This window comes from Carassius carassius, chromosome 28 (genome assembly GCF_963082965.1).
Source record: "Carassius carassius chromosome 28, fCarCar2.1, whole genome shotgun sequence".
Classification (NCBI taxonomy): domain Eukaryota; kingdom Metazoa; phylum Chordata; class Actinopteri; order Cypriniformes; family Cyprinidae; genus Carassius; species Carassius carassius.
Window position 1 is genome coordinate 22,996,156 of NC_081782.1, and position 17,886 is coordinate 23,014,041.

The 17,886-nt window shown below is 40.6% G+C and overlaps 1 protein-coding gene across 1 annotated transcript in view; it reads right to left on the reverse strand.

Moving 5' to 3' along the window:
* cog6 (component of oligomeric golgi complex 6) overlaps positions 1 to 17,886 on the reverse strand; it is a 68,331-nt gene that overhangs the window by 31,448 nt on the left and 18,997 nt on the right. The window contains exons 5-8 of the mRNA XM_059514846.1: positions 1,227 to 1,338; positions 801 to 883; positions 575 to 645; positions 205 to 298 (exon numbers count right to left, since the gene is read on the reverse strand). Of these exons, the coding sequence (XP_059370829.1) occupies positions 205 to 298; positions 575 to 645; positions 801 to 883; positions 1,227 to 1,338 (360 nt within the window). The remainder of the gene's footprint in view (positions 1 to 204; positions 299 to 574; positions 646 to 800; positions 884 to 1,226; positions 1,339 to 17,886) is intronic.

Sequence of the window (17,886 nt, forward strand, 5' to 3'; positions counted from 1 at the left end):
GTGCTGTTATTTTTATTATTCATTTATTTAACTTATTAATCATACAATTTGTGAACTGAATAAAATTATAAGTATATATTTTAGAATGATTTCACTAAGAAAATAAATTGCATCACTGCTGAAAAAAGATGTGTATTGTTATGCTATATGGGCATTAGAAGAGTGTGTTTTGGGACAAGTGTGTTAGTAAGAGACAGAACTCACTTATAAAGAACAGGACGATCCTGGAGAGATTCCATTGCTTGACTCAACACTGGAGGAATATCACATGTTTCCTGAGTCAACCCTCTGCACTCATCTACAGACAAAGAAGACAGACACAGAAACATCTATAAGACATCCTATAATACAAAAACACATAAATACCTTATTAAACTTTTTATTATGCAACTAAAACATAATACTAAAGTAGTAAAATAATAATGTAAAACAGGAGTGTCATTAGTCGTTCTGTAAGCTATGAGTCAGTTTTCTGTTTCACATTCTCTGGCAGAAGCAACTGTGCTTATATTTCAGAAACTTCTCGCCTCCGCTGTGTGTGTGTGTCTGTGTAAGGTCCAGAGCACACACTCACTCTGAGTCCAGCGATAGAGCTGCTCGTATGCGGTCTCCTGTAACACAGCCATCTGCTCCATGATCTCCAGCCTGCAGTAAAGCACAGACATCACTGAACATCTACATGCAAAAAGTCAAGAAAGAATCAAGATGGTTCTTATATACAGTATTCTTGTATTTTAATTACATTTCTAATCTATTCTGTTCTATTTAATTCTATTCTATTCTAGTGTATTCTCTCTCACCCTGCCGTTTGCTGGTTAGTCCTCAGTAAGACCTTCACATCTTCATGGATGTTCTTCACACGGTTCAGTGCTCTGAAGAAGTCCTGCACAATACACACACAGTTCAAACTAACATTAGAGATGATTCTGTCTGAACTTATTTTTGAATTAGTCGGCATGGGATAATTTAACTTGTGAGTTTTATTGGTGTAATATAACACTACAAAAAAGTTTGAATACTGAGCTGAGAATCTTTTTTTTTTTTAAATGGGAAGTTAAAAAATTAAATATCTTGTTTTTTTTTTTGTTTTTTGGAGGTTGGGGGGGGGGGGTTATTATATTTTAAGATGAATATAATATGGACAATCATGGTTCATTTATGTGCTTTGGTTCTCAACTGAAATTTCATGACCAATGAGCCGTATTTCTATAGGATAACATGGTTACCTCAGTGATGGGACCATCTCGTGCAGAACGTAATGTTGCCATTTCAGTGGCAGACAGCTGGAACTTTGACAGGAATGCCTGGGCCACCTGAGCTCGAACCTCCAACCGTTGACTAAAGAGATAAGTTTAAATAATCATTTTAATAGGTATAATAATAATAATTTGTGACATTTATATAGCGTTTTGTGTGCCACCAATGTGTAGCATCCACCTGGATGAACGCCCCTTCACACACCAGCTTATTGGTGGATATGGGGGTGAGTAGTAGGCCATGATGATGGACATGAGGATGGAATGGGTGAATTTGTTCAGGATGATGGGATTACATCCCTACACTTTTTCAAAGGACATCCTGGGACTGACCACAGAAAGTCAGGTCCTCGGTTTAATGTATCATCCAAAGAACGGTGCTTTCTGTCAGTATAGAGTCCCCGTCACTATAATAGGGTGCTTGGACCCACACAGACCGCTGGCTGAGCACCACCTGCTGGCCTCACTAGCACTTCTTCCAGCAGTAACCTAGATTTCCCAGGAGGTCTCTCATCCAGCTTCTGACAAGGCTCAGCCCTTCTTAGCTTCAGTGGGCAAGCAGTCTTGGACTTGAGCGATATGACTGCCTACATTTATGTAAACATATAAATTCAAATAACAGTATACAGTATACGCTTATACAGAAACAAAGATTTTATTCAAAGCAACTTTCCTGAGCCAACCACAAGATGGCACCAAAGCTCTTGTCAAAACTACAACCCATACTCGCACTTCAAAATAAACATATTACTAGTCTTTTGCCCATCATAACACTATTAGAAAAGAGAACTGTAAAAGGAATTGTAGAACACTAAAACAAGGAAAGATGGCTCAAGGCAACATTATTAGAACAAGAACATCTATAAAGCATGACATCAGAACAATAGCAGTCATGTCCTCAAGAGAGCAACTCGCTGCTGATTCAGCCCTCTTTCATTTCTTCACTTTCCTCTCACCACCTACCAGCACTCAGACCATGCATTTATTTTGTGAAGCTATTTGTAATTAGATACCGTCTCTTAGTTAGTGTTAAAGTAATACTAATGAAACGTAATACATGTAATGACATAAAACATCACTATACGATTAATAGAAAAACAACCAGTTTGACGTTTTGCAATAAAGTCCTCCTCCATCCCTTTGACCCAAGGTTATTATAGTTTTGCTTTTTTAAAATAGTTTTTATTTTAATATCGTTTTCAATTTTGCTTTAAATTTAAGTTTATTTTTAGTTATTTTCATGAATGGTTTTGTTAGTTTTAGTTTAGTTTTTATTTTGCAAACACATTTCTATTTAGTTTTTATTTTATTTAGTTTCGGTTATAGTTTTAGTAATTATAGTTTAGCAGCTAACAGAACACTTCCAGTGTACAACCCGAATTCCGGAAAAGTTGGGACGTTTTTTAAATTTTAATAAAATGAAAACTAAAAGACTTTCAAATCACATGAGCCAATATTTTATTCAAAATAAAACATAGATAACATAGCAAATGTTTAAACTGAGAAAGTTTACAATTTTATGCACAAAATGAGCTCATTTCAATTTTGATTTCTGCTACAGGTCTCAAAATAGTTGGGACGGGGCATGTTTACCATGGTGTAGCATCTCCTTTTCTTTTCAAAACAGTTTGAAGACGTCTGGGCATTGAGGCTATGAGTTGCTGGAGTTTTGCTGTTGGAATTTGGTCCCATTCTTGCCTTATATAGATTTCCAGCTGCTGAAGAGTTCGTGGTCGTCTTTGACGTATTTTTCGTTTAATGATGCGCCAAATGTTCTCTATAGGTGAAAGATCTGGACTGCAGGCAGGCCAGGTTAGCAACCGGACTCTTCTACGACGAAGCCATGCTGTGGTTATAGCTGCAGTATGTGGTTTTGCATTGTCCTGCTGAAATAAACAAGGCCTTCCCTGAAATAGACGTTGTTTGGAGGGAAGCATATGTTGCTCTAAAACCTTTATATACCTTTCAGCATTCACAGAGCCTTCCAAAACATGCAAGCTGCCCATACCGTATGCACTTATGCACCCCCATACCATCAGAGATGCTGGCTTTTGAACTGAACGCTGATAACATGCTGGAAGGTCTCCCTCCTCTTTAGCCCGGAGGACACGGCGTCCGTGATTTCCAACAAGAATGTCAAATTTGGACTCGTCTGACCATAAAACACTATTCCACTTTGAAATAGTCCATTTTAAATGAGCCTTGGCCCACAGGACACGACGGCGCTTCTGGACCATGTTCACATATGGCTTCCTTTTTGCATGATAGAGCTTTAGTTGGCATCTGCTGATGGCACGGCGGATTGTGTTTACCGACAGTGGTTTCTGAAAGTATTCCTGGGCCCATTTAGTAATGTCATTGACACAATCATGCCGATGAGTGATGCAGTGTCGTCTGAGAGCCCGAAGACCACGGGCATCCAATAAAGGTCTCCGGCCTTGTCCCTTACGCACAGAGATTTCTCCAGTTTCTCTGAATCTTTTGATGATGTTATGCACTGTAGATGATGAGATTTGCAAAGCCTTTGCAATTTGACGTTGAGGAACATTGTTTTTAAAGTTTTCCACAATTTTTTTACGCAGTCTTTCACAGATTGGAGAGCCTCTGCCCATCTTTACTTCTGAGAGACTCTGCTTCTCTAAGACAAAGCTTTTATAGCTAATCATGTTACAGACCTGATATCAATTAACTTAATTAATCACTAGATGTTCTCCCAGCTGAATCTTTTCAAAACCGCTTGCTTTTTTAGCCATTTGTTGCCCCCGTGCCAACTTTTTTGAGACCTGTAGCAGGCATTAAATTTTAAATGAGCTAATTAAGTGGATAAAAGTGTAAAATTTCTCAGTTTAAACATTTGCTACGTTATCTATGTTCTATTGTGAATAAAATATTGGCTCATGTGATTTGAAAGTCTTTTAGTTTTCATTTTATTAAAATTTAAAAAACGTCCCAACTTTTCCGGAATTCGGGTTGTAGACCAAAGAAAGCAAAGCATGACATTTATTTTCAGCAAAACAGTTTACAGTTAACTCTTGATAAAAATAACAAGGATTTGAGATGCAAAAAAGAACCAAACAAATGCACCTTAAATTTTTTAAGTTTGTGGGATTTTTCCCCTTAATTTCAACACCACAAAGTTTATTATTCAGCGTGACAATGCATTAGCTTTTTCCTGTTCCGGAATTAAATTCAAAATAGTCCCAAACAGGGCTCTGTCGTTTCCTACCCTCTGCCATCATACATGTCTGTCGTATTTATCGGTTAACTGATGTTGCTGTCAGCCTTAGCTAACCTCATATGCATAAAGCGCCATCTACAGGTAAATGTATTATACAGTCTGTTTGGTTTTAAACTAAACCACGTCAGATTTTCCGCCACGGAAAATTATTAATTACTTATTAATTAGTTTTTGAAACTGCATTCAAAATCCATCTGGCTCAAGGTTGAAGGTTTGAATGGCCATGATGACACATATATTACACATTTTTTAAGACTAAACTACATTTATTTCAGTGGAGTGCAACTGTGGAAAAAATGACTGATAAACACGCAGACAGTTTATTGAACTTATGGCTCAGATGATCATGGGTGCCTTCATCAGACACCAAATTGTGAAGGATTGTGTTTTGTCAATCATCCTCTGAATCCTCCTCATGAGCTATTAATGAGAACTGCTGGTGCCAAAAGATCACTGCAGAACCACAGGATGTCACATGAGAAGAAACATCAAAGTGAACTGAAAAAGGGTGAAACCATCCCACAAATGAAGAAATATAACTATAAAAAAGCACAAAGTCACAGATGAAAACCTAGGAGCAGTCTGTAAAGCTCAGGACCTAGGCCTATAATTGTACTTACAGTCATGAGCCATGAACATTTTCTGCTAAATTATTCTCTACAGCACCATGGTAAAATACATTTCCTTTAGAAATAAAGAAGAACAGGATGAAACCATTTTGTCAAATTGTAAAAAAAAAAAAAAAAAATTAACTGCATTAAATTTAATGTTGTTTGTTATGAGCCCCTGCTCTTTCTTTCTTTTTTCTTTCCTGAGTGCAGCTGCTAACTGGATGGGGGTGTATACAAACACCTGAGGCCTCTGGCCGTCCACACGAATGCAGGGATTTTCAAAATCACAGCTTTCCCTGTGCAGTTTGGCTATTGGTCCACACAAAAGCGCAGCACCAGGTCACTGAAAATGACAAATTTTGAAAACTCCTGCCAGGGTGAAGATTTTCAAAAACTCTCAGTGTTATCATGTAGACAGTGAAACCAGAAATTTTGGCTTGTGAAGTCAGAGCATGTGCTGTTATCTCCGCCTACTAGAAAAAAATGTTAGGCTTCTGACTGGCCAATATAGCTTTACGGTTAAGATTATATTGCCATCTGTTGGCTTGGCATGCTTTTGATAGTGCTTCATAGCATGTTTTGCATTTTCATGTGACCAGAGCTTTTTTTTTTTTTTTTTTTTTTTTTTTTAAACGAAAGAATAAAAAACTGTTTAAAAAAAAAAAACCTGTGTGGACATAGCCTCTGTTTTTGTGTTTGCTTTTGGTCTTGTTTTTCCTCATTCTCTTTTGTTTTAGCTATTGCTTGTTTAGTTACCATAATATATAGAATACATAGGTTGACCCAGAAGACTTTTGCTGTGCAGTGATAAATATTAATGACAAATGTTAATAATTGAGGCAACACAAAGCAATACAGAGTCACAGCGCACAGCTCCACATAGAGAAGCTCAAAGCACAAAGGAAAGAGATATTGATGCATAGTTTATTAAATCTGTGCAATAGTATATTGAGCCTTTTCTTTTCACATTTTTAATTCTCAGTTATTGTGCGCTCTTGGAGAGAGTTTCATCGTCTTGACTGTCGTAAACAAATATGACACGCAGTTTGAATGCTGAATGGAGGATGGCAGACAGCCGCAGCGAAGAGAAGAGTTTACATGAACTTGAATTCAATGACTTAAATATTAATCTGTAGTTTCACTGCTATACAATGCATTCATGTAATAATATTTGTAAGCTTTATGGTGCACCCCAATAACCTTGTTACCACAGAAAAATATAGCTGATAAATGATATTATGAATTTTTTTATGTCTGATCTACTAACGCTGAAAGAACCATCCAAAGTGTGACTCGTTCCTCAGGCTAACGCCTCCTTTAATCAAACCTACTGATTATCAAGCACAACATATTACAGAAAATGAGTGAAGACATTAATCAATGCCTCAACCCAGAATAACATCCACAGAAGCCCAGAACACAGTGCAGCAGGCTTGCCTACTTATTGACCTTCATTTATTTGCTGTGTATGGGGGTGTACTAAAGACAAAGACATTTGTGTGGGTTGGTAATAAGGTCCCAGCTTAATTAACACAATCAGATAACAAGCCCTTCTGAATATCAGAATATTCACTGCAAGTCTCCACTTTCAGAAATATCACTACCAATGAAAGGGACATCAAATAACAAATGACTTTTAAAATTATCCCTTCAGATACCATCACACCAAAAAACTTTAGACAAAACAACAAATTTTACTAGTGTTGTTAAAAGAGCCGGTACTTCGGTACCAAGTTGGTACAAAAAAAATGTTACAAAAAAAATATATATATATTTTTTAAGTACCAGTGGTAAAGAAGTACCCGGTTAACCAGATTCCTGATGCACTATCCGAAAGGTGTGGAGATGCGCTCTCTTCATAAAAGCACTGAGAGATGGCGACATCAAAAGGAGGAAAACAACAAACTAACAAAACACTTAAAAGACAGACACCCAGATAAAATGAAAGAGTTCAAGCAGGTAAGTTTAATCGTGTTTCCCATACATTGATTTATTTGAGTCAGCCTGCCACAATATCAAAACTGACCACCACAAATAGATTTTCTAAAAGGCTTTGAATTTACTGAACAGTACATGTCAAAGTCAAAACCCAGTGCAGGTGGAAACCAGCTGTCTTCAGAAAATTATGGTTCCCTTTCAATACTTCACTCGAAACTGCGTCGAAGATGCTTATGGGAAAAACTCCTTTTTCCTCCTGAACTGAAGCCTTATTCAATCACGCAGTGAAACTGCACGGCCATTGGTTCGTGCAGTGTTATTAAAACAAACCAATGGCCCGGCAGGGGTGCTGCACGAACCTATGGCAGCGAAGCCCGCCAAAGCCAAAATGGGCGGGGGATCTGGCTATATATTGGCTGCTTCGCCACAGGAATTCAGATATCTTCTCCTTCAGCGACGACATCACATCGCTTCGCTGATCTCCGCTGAACTGCTCGCCGTTGACACGCCTCGCACTGGAACGCGACTGCCGGACCCCGCTGCAGATACATCGCTTCCCTGCGGCCATCCGGTGAGATATATTGAAAGAGCAAATTTCTCTAAAAGAGCCTTTTCTACGGCGTTGTTTCAAATGCCGTCTCGTCATTGCAGCTCGTGCAGAGCCCCTCTGCACGCTGATGACGGGCACAGCGAGTGTGTCACGTGCTTGGGGAAACCCCACGCTGATGCAGCACTCACGGGGAATTCCTGTTCTCATTGTGAGAACATGAATATCGCCTCTCTGCGCTCGAGAATCGCTTTCTTTTCAGAGAGCGATCTCGCTCCTCGCGCCCTCCCGTTTTCTTCCTCCCGCGAGCCGGCAAGGAAGAAAAGGCAGGGCAGAGGATTAAAGCAACAGGATGAAAGCGAGCTCACGCCGGCTCAGCCCCCGCGTGCCTCCTTTTCTCCCGCCCAGAGGGGATTCCCCAGTCCTCTTTATTCAGCCAGACCAACGTCCCTCAGCTGCCGCGAGTGATCTGGTCATGTTTGGAGGGACTGAGGAGGAACTGCTAGAGGACAGCATGTCTCTAGCTGCCCTTGATGTTATTTGAACCCAGCTGCACGAAACGCGGGATGGACGCCGAACCTATCCGCGTTCTCTCCAGGTCAGTGGATGAGCTGGGTCTGGAATGGTCTCCTCCAGAGGAACCATCTCGTAGCCGTCTGGATGAATGGTTTCTGCCGGGGCACCAGCAAGCCCCTCGTCAGAGAACTGCCCCGTTCTTCCCGGAGGTCCACGACGAGCTTACAAAATCATGACGCGCCCCCTACTCAGCGCGCTTGCGTACTTCATCTTCATCTGCCCTCACCTCAATTGACGGCGCTGAAGAGAGAGGATACGAGCGACTGCCGCCGCTGGACGAGTCTGTGGCCGTGCATCTCTGCCCGCCCACGGCTATTGGATGGAAAGCCAAGGCCAACCATCCGTCCAAACCCTGCTGTACGACGTCGGCGCTCGCCAGGCGTGCTTATTCATCGGCAGGGCAAGCAGCCGCGGCGCTCCACTCCATGGCAGTGCTACATGTCTTCCAGGCCAAACTTCTCGCTGCCACTGATGAGTCTGGCCCGGATATCGCCACGCTCAGGGAGGTGAGAAGTGCAACGGAGCGCCCGCTGCTACCGCCGCTGCCCAGCCTGTGGAAACCACCCCCCAAACTGTCCCGTGTGTTTTGCCGTCCATCTCCAGGTGTCGACGAAGTTGTTTTTGCTGCAAACAATGGGCCCTTTTTAGCACCCAGACAGCAAAGCGCTATTAAAAAAAAAACAAAAAAAAACACACTCCTTCACAAAGAGAGCAGTTTTCCTCACATAACACTCACGAGTGCTATGTCCCCCCATAGCAGACAAAGACTTGAATAAATCCAACCTCTGTCCATCCGGGCCTCACAATGGCAAGCAATTCCCGGGGTATCAGATTGGGTCATGGGAATAATAAAACACGGCTATTCCCTTCAGTTCGCACGACGACCACCTCGCTTTCGCGGGGTGGTCACCACATTTTGGTGCACAATGAGAATGCTCACGTTCTTCGTGCCAAAGTAGAAAATCTGCTGTTGAAGGGAACTATAGAAGTTGTTCCCCCAGCGCACCTAGACTCAGGGTTTTACAGCCGTTACTTCTAGTTCCCAAGAAGGATGGCGGGCTGCGCCCCATCCTCGATTTAAGACATCTGAACCGTGCCCTCATGAGACGGCGCTTCAGAATGATCACGTTGAAACAAATCCTCTCACAAATATGCTCAGGGGATTGGTTCTTTTCGCTGGATCTGAAAGACGCTTACTTTCACATCCAGATAGCCCCCCGTCACAGGCCGTTCTTGAGATTTGCCTTTGAGGGTGTGGCTTACCAATACAAGGTCCTCCCCTTTGGGCTGTCTCTGGTGCCTCGCACGTTTACAAAATGCATGGATGCGGCTCTCTCCCCTCTCAGGCAGAAGGGAATCCGCATTCTCCGTTACCTCGACGCCTGGCTAGTTCTAGCTCAGTCAGAGGGGGAGGCATTGAGTTACAGAACTTTGCTCCTCAGCCATCTGTAATGCCTGGGGCTTAGGGTGAATTTTTGCCAAGAGTTCACGGTCCCCCAGCCTACGGATATCGTTTCTGGAACAGTGTTAGACTCTGGATAGTTCTGGATAGTGTTACGATGAGGGCAACAATGGTGAATGAGCGTGCCACGGCTCTACAGCGACTCGCGGCCTCTTTCAAAATAAGGGCTTCTCGCCCCCTAAAACATTCCAGAAGTTGCTGGGTCTTATGGCAGCAGCATTGCCGGAGCTCTGGCTGCTACGTATGCACCCCCTCCAATTTTGGCTGAAACCACGTGTTCCACCTCATGTGTGGTGTCACGGACGCCTGAATATCAAGGTGAGTCAGGACTGCATTCGACCCTGACCCCTTGGAGGAACATGCAATGGATGGAACAGGGTGCCCTGCTTGGTATGGTCTGCAGAAGGAAAGTGATCTCCACAGACGCGTCCAACAAAGGATGGGACGCGCTGTGCGAAGGGAAACCCGCTTTCGGCCGATGGTCGAAAGAGGAGAGCAGGCTTCACATCAACTGCCTCGAGATGATTGCAGTTTAACGAGCCTGCCAGAGCTTCCTGTCAGACCTAAAGAGCCACCACGTGCTGGTCAGATCGACAGCATGACAGTGGTCTCTTACATAAATCACCAAGGTGGGCTGTCATCGATGTGTCTCTTCAGACTAACGTCATGACTGCTAGAATGGACCCAGAGCACGGGACTCCCTGAGCGTGTGCTAAACACAATTTCCGTCTACACGACGCCTCTATGCCTCCAAATGGTCTGTGTTCTCCACATGGTGCTCAAACCATGGCGTTAACCCAACCTCCTGTGATGTATCAGTGATACTGTCATTTTTACATGAGCTCTTGGAGAAGGGACGATCCCCCTCCATGCTCACGGTCTACGTAGCGACTACAGTGGCGTCACATGCCCTTATAGCAGGCCAGTCAGTGGGCAGAAACGACTTAGTCGTCCGGTTTATGAGAGGTGCCAGAAGGCTTCACCCGCCTTGCCCTCCCACTGTCCCTTCATGGGACCTGCCCTTTGAACCGCTACAGTCCATAGGCCTTAAGGCCCTGTCGCTAAAGACCGCTCTGCTGTTGGCACTAGTGTCTTTTAAGCGTGTGGGCGATTTGCAAGCACTCTCGATAAGCCCTAATTTCCTAGAATTCGGGCCTAACGACTCGAAGGTCGTCCTGAAACCAAGGCATGGCTATGTACCAAAGGTGCTCTCCACACCTTTCAGAGCACAAGTGGTCACTCTCTCTGCATTACAAAACACAGTAGACGATCGAGAGCTGAATCTGCTTTGCCCAGTGAGGGCACTAAAAGTCTACATAGAGTGTTCTGCGCCAATAAGGCGATCAGAGCAGCTCTTCAGATGCTTTTGAAACTGCGCCAGAGGGTTAACGGTTTCAAAGCAAAGGCTTTCGAAGTGGACTGTGGACGCAGCCTAGGGTTCTCTCTGTGTAAAGGTCACCTTTTTGTTCCTCATTTGCATGCTCTTGGCCATTCTTTGCCCAAGACTCAAACTCTGCTAGTATGCACTCGGTGCATCGGGGATATAGCCAGATCCCCTGCCCATTTTGGCGGGCTTTGGCGGGCTTCGCTGCCATAGGTTCGTGCAGCACCGCTGCCGGGCCATTGGTTTGTTTTAATAACACTGCACGAACCAATGGCCATGCAGTTTCACTGCGTGATTGAATAAGGCTTCAGTTCAGGAGAAAAAAGGAGTTTTTCCCATAAGCGTCTTCGACACAGTACTCGTTCCAGTATTTCAGGGAACCGAGGTTACGTTAATAACAGAGTACGATTTCATTTTTATTTAATCTTGCCTGTAATGACTGAGCAGTGTTTGTGAGCGCTGGCTGAGCACTTATTTGATTACAGCTAGGGATGCACGATATATCGTCCACCATATCTATATCGACCGATAAATGTTAATTTTTCTGTTATCATTATCGAACCGATAAGAGAATTTGGCCGATATCTTAGAGCCAATAAATAATGCACTATTTCCTGCAGAGACACTTCAGATGCGCTCTGTTCACACCATGATGTTTTTTAATTGCTTTGAAAATCATTGGAAATGCTTCTAAAAGGAAAATACAGTGAACTGCAACATGTGCAGGGCAAGTCTGTCATATTATAATGAGATTATTAGCTACTGTAAAATAATGTAACAGAATTTTTGTTCGCCTGTGTTTTAGTGCGTTGTTAAGGGAAGAGCGCATCCACAATGGATCCACACGTCTAGCACAGTTAAGTTCGCTTGTGCATTTAGTCTTTTGTGCAATTGTACGTTGTAATATTGTGTTTATTTTATGCATATAAATCAGATTTTACTCATATAGAATGCATTTGGTTAAGCTATAGCCAATAGAAGGTTAATAGAGCACTTCAGTTTGCTGGTGATCATCTTTAGCTCACCGCACGCAGCTGATTATCGGTTATCGTTATCGGCTAAAATTTTCATATCGGTGCATCCCTAATTACAGCCGTTACTGGAGAAACCTCTCTCACCTGCTCTACAAGCACCTTCTGCTGGCAGAGAATGAATCTGCATATATGCCAACACAAATAGAGTGCAAGACATTTTTTAATAAGTGTGTTTTTGTGTTTTGCTTTGGTACCGATACTGGTATCGAGAACCATGGATTTTCACTGGTATTGGTACCGAATACTGAAATTTTGGTACCGTGACAACACTAAATGTTACAATAATACAATCCATCATATGGGGTGCTGAGCACATCTGAGCACACAAGTCACTTATTGGGACGTGTTATTTAGTTTCCAAAAAAAAATATTCACATATTTCTACACTCAACCGTGGACAACCGTTATAACTGATATAAACAAACTGGCTTCTCAACTGCTTTCTCATATTTCCTCTAATGTTCTTTTTGAGCGACTTCAGTCTAGATTCCGTAAACTCCACAGCACTGAAACAGCGTTAGTTAAGTTCACTAATGACTTGTTAATGGCTTCTGATTCTAGCCGTCTGTCTATACCGATTCTTCTTGATCTTTCAACACTATAGATCACTCCATTTTAATCACCCGTTTAGAGACTATCTTTGGAGTTTCTGATTCTGCATTAAAGTGGTTTAAGTTCTACCTCTCTGATTGCAAGCAGTTTGTTGTGATGGGTGATTGCAAGTCTGAGGTCGGTGTGGTGCACTCTGGTGTTCCCCAGGGATCAGTTTTGGGCCCTTTACTTTTTACTATTTACATTTTTCCATTTGGCCAACTTTTAAGAACTCTTGGTCTTAACTTTCACTTTTATGCCGATGACACTCAGATCTATATACATTCAAAACCTGATGTCAATATGCCTGTGTCTCTTCTTTCTCAATGTTTTACTGAGATTAAAAAATGGATATCTGAAAATGTTCTCTGTCTAAACAGTGACAAGACTGAAGGGATACTTATTGGTTCACCTCATCAGTTGCGTAAAGCAGAGTCCATAACCTTAAATGTGGATGGTTGTGCTTTATGATTCCAAACTAAACTAAAAAATGATATTTGACACCAATTTAACATTTGAACATCATGTGTGTAACACAGTCAAAGCATAATTTTTTCATCTCGGAAGCTTTGGCAAATTACGTCAAATGTTGACTTTCTCTGTGGCTGTAAAGTTAATCAACACTTTTGTTTTTTCACGTATTGATTATTGTAAGGCTTTGCTGACTGGAGTTTCTAAAGCTACCCTAAGTAAATTACAGTTGGTACAAAATTCAGCTGCTAGAATTGTAACTAGGACCAGTTAGGGCTGGGTAAAATAATAGATTTTTCAATTAATCGTTTTTTAAAATGTGGTCGATTCAAAATCGATTCTCAAAGGCCATGAATCGATTTTTTTTCATATTCATTTCCGCAGACATTGAACGTAAGATTAGCGTTAATCTAATTACAAATCTTCTCCACTAGATGTCACCCTTTTATGTGCCTTGTGCGATTTACTAACAAACCTGTCATTCATTCATTCAGTGCTTAAAGCAGTGGTTCTCAACCCGCGGCCCGTCACGAATTCAAATGTGGCCCACCATATGCTGAACACACACACACACACACACACACACACAAAAAAAAACTGTTTTACAATTAATTTTATTTTTTACATTAACTGAAAAAAATGTAGGCTACTAAAGAAATATAAGCTATAGCCTAATGTTTTTATGTGAAATTATTTTGTTTTTCATCAATTATTTTCAGACATGGGCAGACTTACATTACGAACACATACAAGCGCACACTTTGGCAGAATTCAATTCAAATAGTCATTAACAGCCATTAGTTTGGTAAAAGGGTAGAAAAAATTAAATGTGTAGAATGCCAGCGACTGAACACATACAAAAAAAGAACAGTCGCGGTATCAGTAGTGAAGGAGGATTTTCGGTTTGCCCTGCATCTCACTTGAAGAAGTTCAAGCAAATGGAACCACCATATACAACGCAGCAATCCTTAATTGAAGAAATGTGGCAAAACATCCCTGGAGAGAACCTCATATTATTAAATTCGAAAGTGCTTTTCATGTTTAAATAATGGATTGAATAACTCAGTAGGGCTGTGCCACTGCCCCTGGTCCAGAATCATATATGGTGCCATGACCTTTTTTTTTTTTTTTTTTTTTTTTTTGTTGGATTATTTTGTTCTTAGTTAAGTTAGTTAGTTTGTGTTTGTGTATCTGAATGCTATTTTACATTAATATTACGAGACAATTTCTTTTCTCAAATCTTCACTCATGTCTCGCCCATGCTTTTTCAGGGTTTTTAGATGTTTTTTCCTTTGGAACATCGGGAGAAGACTTCTGTCCTGCTTGTGTCCCACAGCCTTCAGAATTATCACTTCCTGCCTCTTACTGAGAATGTCTCTCAATACAAGCTAAAGCTTAAATGAGTGATGAAGGTTGTGGATAAACAGTTATGCCAGGTGTTGGTCTGTTTGCTTGTCCTTAAGTTGGACCTTTTATTGCTGTTGCAAACTCAGGTATGCCATCACAAACAATACGGTATTTGTAGTTATTTTAAATGAAACCGTCAAAAGCAGTCAAACTATAACATTTACTTTTTCACAATGACATTAAAGTACTTCCAACAACTTTGGTACAAATAGAAAAAACAACATCATGTTATGGCACAGCAAGGTTTAAAATGCCAAAAAATGGGGGCTTGTGTGGAAAGACATTATACATAAGCACTGCTGAATAAAAAAAAATCTAAACTTCTTTATTTATAATTTCTCTCACAAACTTCAGCCTCTACATCAATTAAAAAAGTGAAGTGAAAAGTGAATTAATTATTCTAGTTAGAAGAGCTATAAAAGCTAATAAGTAAATGCATGTTGTAATACTCATCTCTTTTTACAGGTACTTTTGCAACACAATTTTCTCTTTTAATATCAGATACAGAAAGGTCATCTGGCAGGGTGATCTCCAGATTTAGAAAGCTGCATACCAGCAGGTGTGTATTAATATTTGAGATCCTACTTTTTTCCTCTATGAAAGCTTGACAAGTCATGTCCTGACCTGTCCCTTGCACAGCTGTCCCTCTGGGGTTAAGCAGGCACAATCCCATCTGTCTGATGAAAATGTCACTGAGACATGCAATGTCCCTAACAGAACAGTAGGGCAACATAAGCAGAAGGTATAATCTATATTCATAGAATATCAATGTGATTCCATAGGGACATTGCATTAAAAAAATATATTTATTTTTAGATGTAAAGTAAGTTCATCCTACACTTTCTATTATTTTGGCCCACCTAATGTTATTCAATCAGTCACAATTTCATTTTTCATAATCTATGAATTCATAATCATAATTTTCATAATCTAGAGACTACTTTGCTTATGCTATCAGAGCTGTGCAATTGCTCTTTCTATGCAAGTGCATATTGTTAAGGTATATGGGTTGTTTTCCAGCTTTTAACACATCTTTTTGCCAAATCTGGCTTAGATTAATAGAAATTTGATTATGCTACTAATGTCACACTCTCCCTCTAGGAGGGAACGAGGGATGAGGAAACAATGGAGATAACACGAATAAGCCTTTAACCCTCTGAAGTATAAGGGTATTTTTGGGGCCTTGAGAAGTTTGCCATGCCCTGACATTTGTGCTTTTTTCAGTTTCTTATAAATATCTAAATGGGTAAAGTCTAATCTCACTGTAATCAGCACAAACTGGGCTATAATAATATGTGAAATGCACTCACTTACAGAAAACAATATATTGATTTAAACGTTCTAAGACACGTTTTGTTGGTAAAAGTCATGCGAGTAGGCGTCAACAATCATGAATATCATTGTGATTTACACCTGAGAAGACAAAAGCCCGCATAATGAGCTGCAAAGTGAGCCTCTCAGTCAGCTGTGCCACTGTGAGGGAGGAGTTACAAGAAAGAATGTGAGAACAAAATAAATGTATATAATTATGTTTGTAGTTTATTTAGATTATATTTAATTATCCCACAACATATTTTAATATCCACTTGGGGGAGCAGTTAAACAGTTTATTAGGAACAATCAAAGCTGACTTTCAAACTAATTTTTTTGCATAATTACTCCAGTCACACAATCCTTCAGAAATCCTTTTAACAATCTTATTTTCTACAAAAAACATTTATTGCTATTATTATCATTATTATTATTATTATTATTAATGTTGAAAAGAGCTGAGAATATTTTTCAGGTTTTTTAGGGGGAATAAACTGAAAGAACAGCATTGTTTTTACATCTGTTACAGTTATCTATTTGTTACATTTATATTATTTACATCAAGCTTTTGAATGGTATAGTATTGTATATTGTTATTGAAACTTCATAATGTTTCACTTGATTACACATTTAGTCAGGAATTATAGTTTGGAAAATGTCTTTGGAAAAAGTCTAACTAGTAAAATGTTTACACGTTATGTGAAAACTAGTACAAGTATATAAATAAATAAAAAGACACTTACTCATGTTTATGATCTCTGCTGAATAAAGTGCTTCATTCTTTTTTTTCTGAGGAAATCCATTTGTGAAATCCTCAACCACATCACATCTTTTTGGGGTGAATTATGTCTTATTCCTCTCATCGTGTAGCAAACAGTAAAATAAAAAAACTTGAACAGTCTCGCTGTTTTTTTTTTCTGTGTGGGCGTATTCAAGCCGCACGCTTCAGTTCTAAACATTAGAATCTGAATAGAGCGTTCAGCGCGGGGGGCGTGGTCACATTAGATATAATGAAGGGAGACATGAGAAACGGACATCGCATTGTTTTCATATGGATTACTTTATCACAGAATATCTGTTTTCAGCAATACTTGTTTAGTTTAAAAGTAGACATGTCAAGCTTTCTATAGATATTTCTCTCATGTCTTTTCATTGAGTATTCACGGAGTTACAGTTCATTTTAATGACGTGTTTGTAATCTTTATTTTATAAGTGCACAAAGTTTTGTTGTTATTATGTCTGCATCCAAAAAAAAGGAGACCCTTTACAGATTCGATTGATGTATTGCTCTTATCTGTACGATTAAAACTGAAAGTGTAATTTAAGTTCTTTTTGGGGTTATCAGGAGAAAATGACTCATAATGTGTATACGTGTTAATCGACTCCAGAGGGTAAATTATCAAAGGTGGTGAAGTGAAAGAGACATACAGCCAAGTATGGTGACTCATACTCAGAATTTGTGCTCTGCATTTAACCCATCCAAAGTGCACACACACAGCAGTGAACACATACCGTGAACACACACCTGGAGCAGTGGGCAGCCAATTATGCTGCGGTGCCAAGAGAGTAACCTTTAGTTAACCTTTCTAACCTTTAGGCCACAACTTCCCCAGAAGTAAAGGCAGGAAACCAGGGAGACATTCAACAAGTAGAACCGACAGAGACAGACTGTACAGAAAGGAACTTAAATACAAGAGATAATTACTTAACACAGTGACCAGAATGAGTAATTAACTAAATGAGGACAGGAACTTGACCAAACAAGAGAAACAGGAACAGAAACAGAGGCAAAACACGACACAGAACATTCCAGATTACTGACATATCGCCCCCCTCCCAGAAGGTGCATCCCCGCACCATAGACAGAGAAGAGGAGGAGGCATGGGTGGGAGCTTGGGAGGAGGTTCTGGAGGAGGATGGACACCCGGAAGCTTGGAAGGAGGTTCTGGAGGAGGATGGATACCCTGGCAGACAGAGTCAAGAGTGGATCTGCCAGAGTCCACTCCACAAAGGCGGTGAAATCCTCTCGGCATTCAGGCTTGTGTCATAGAAAGCACACA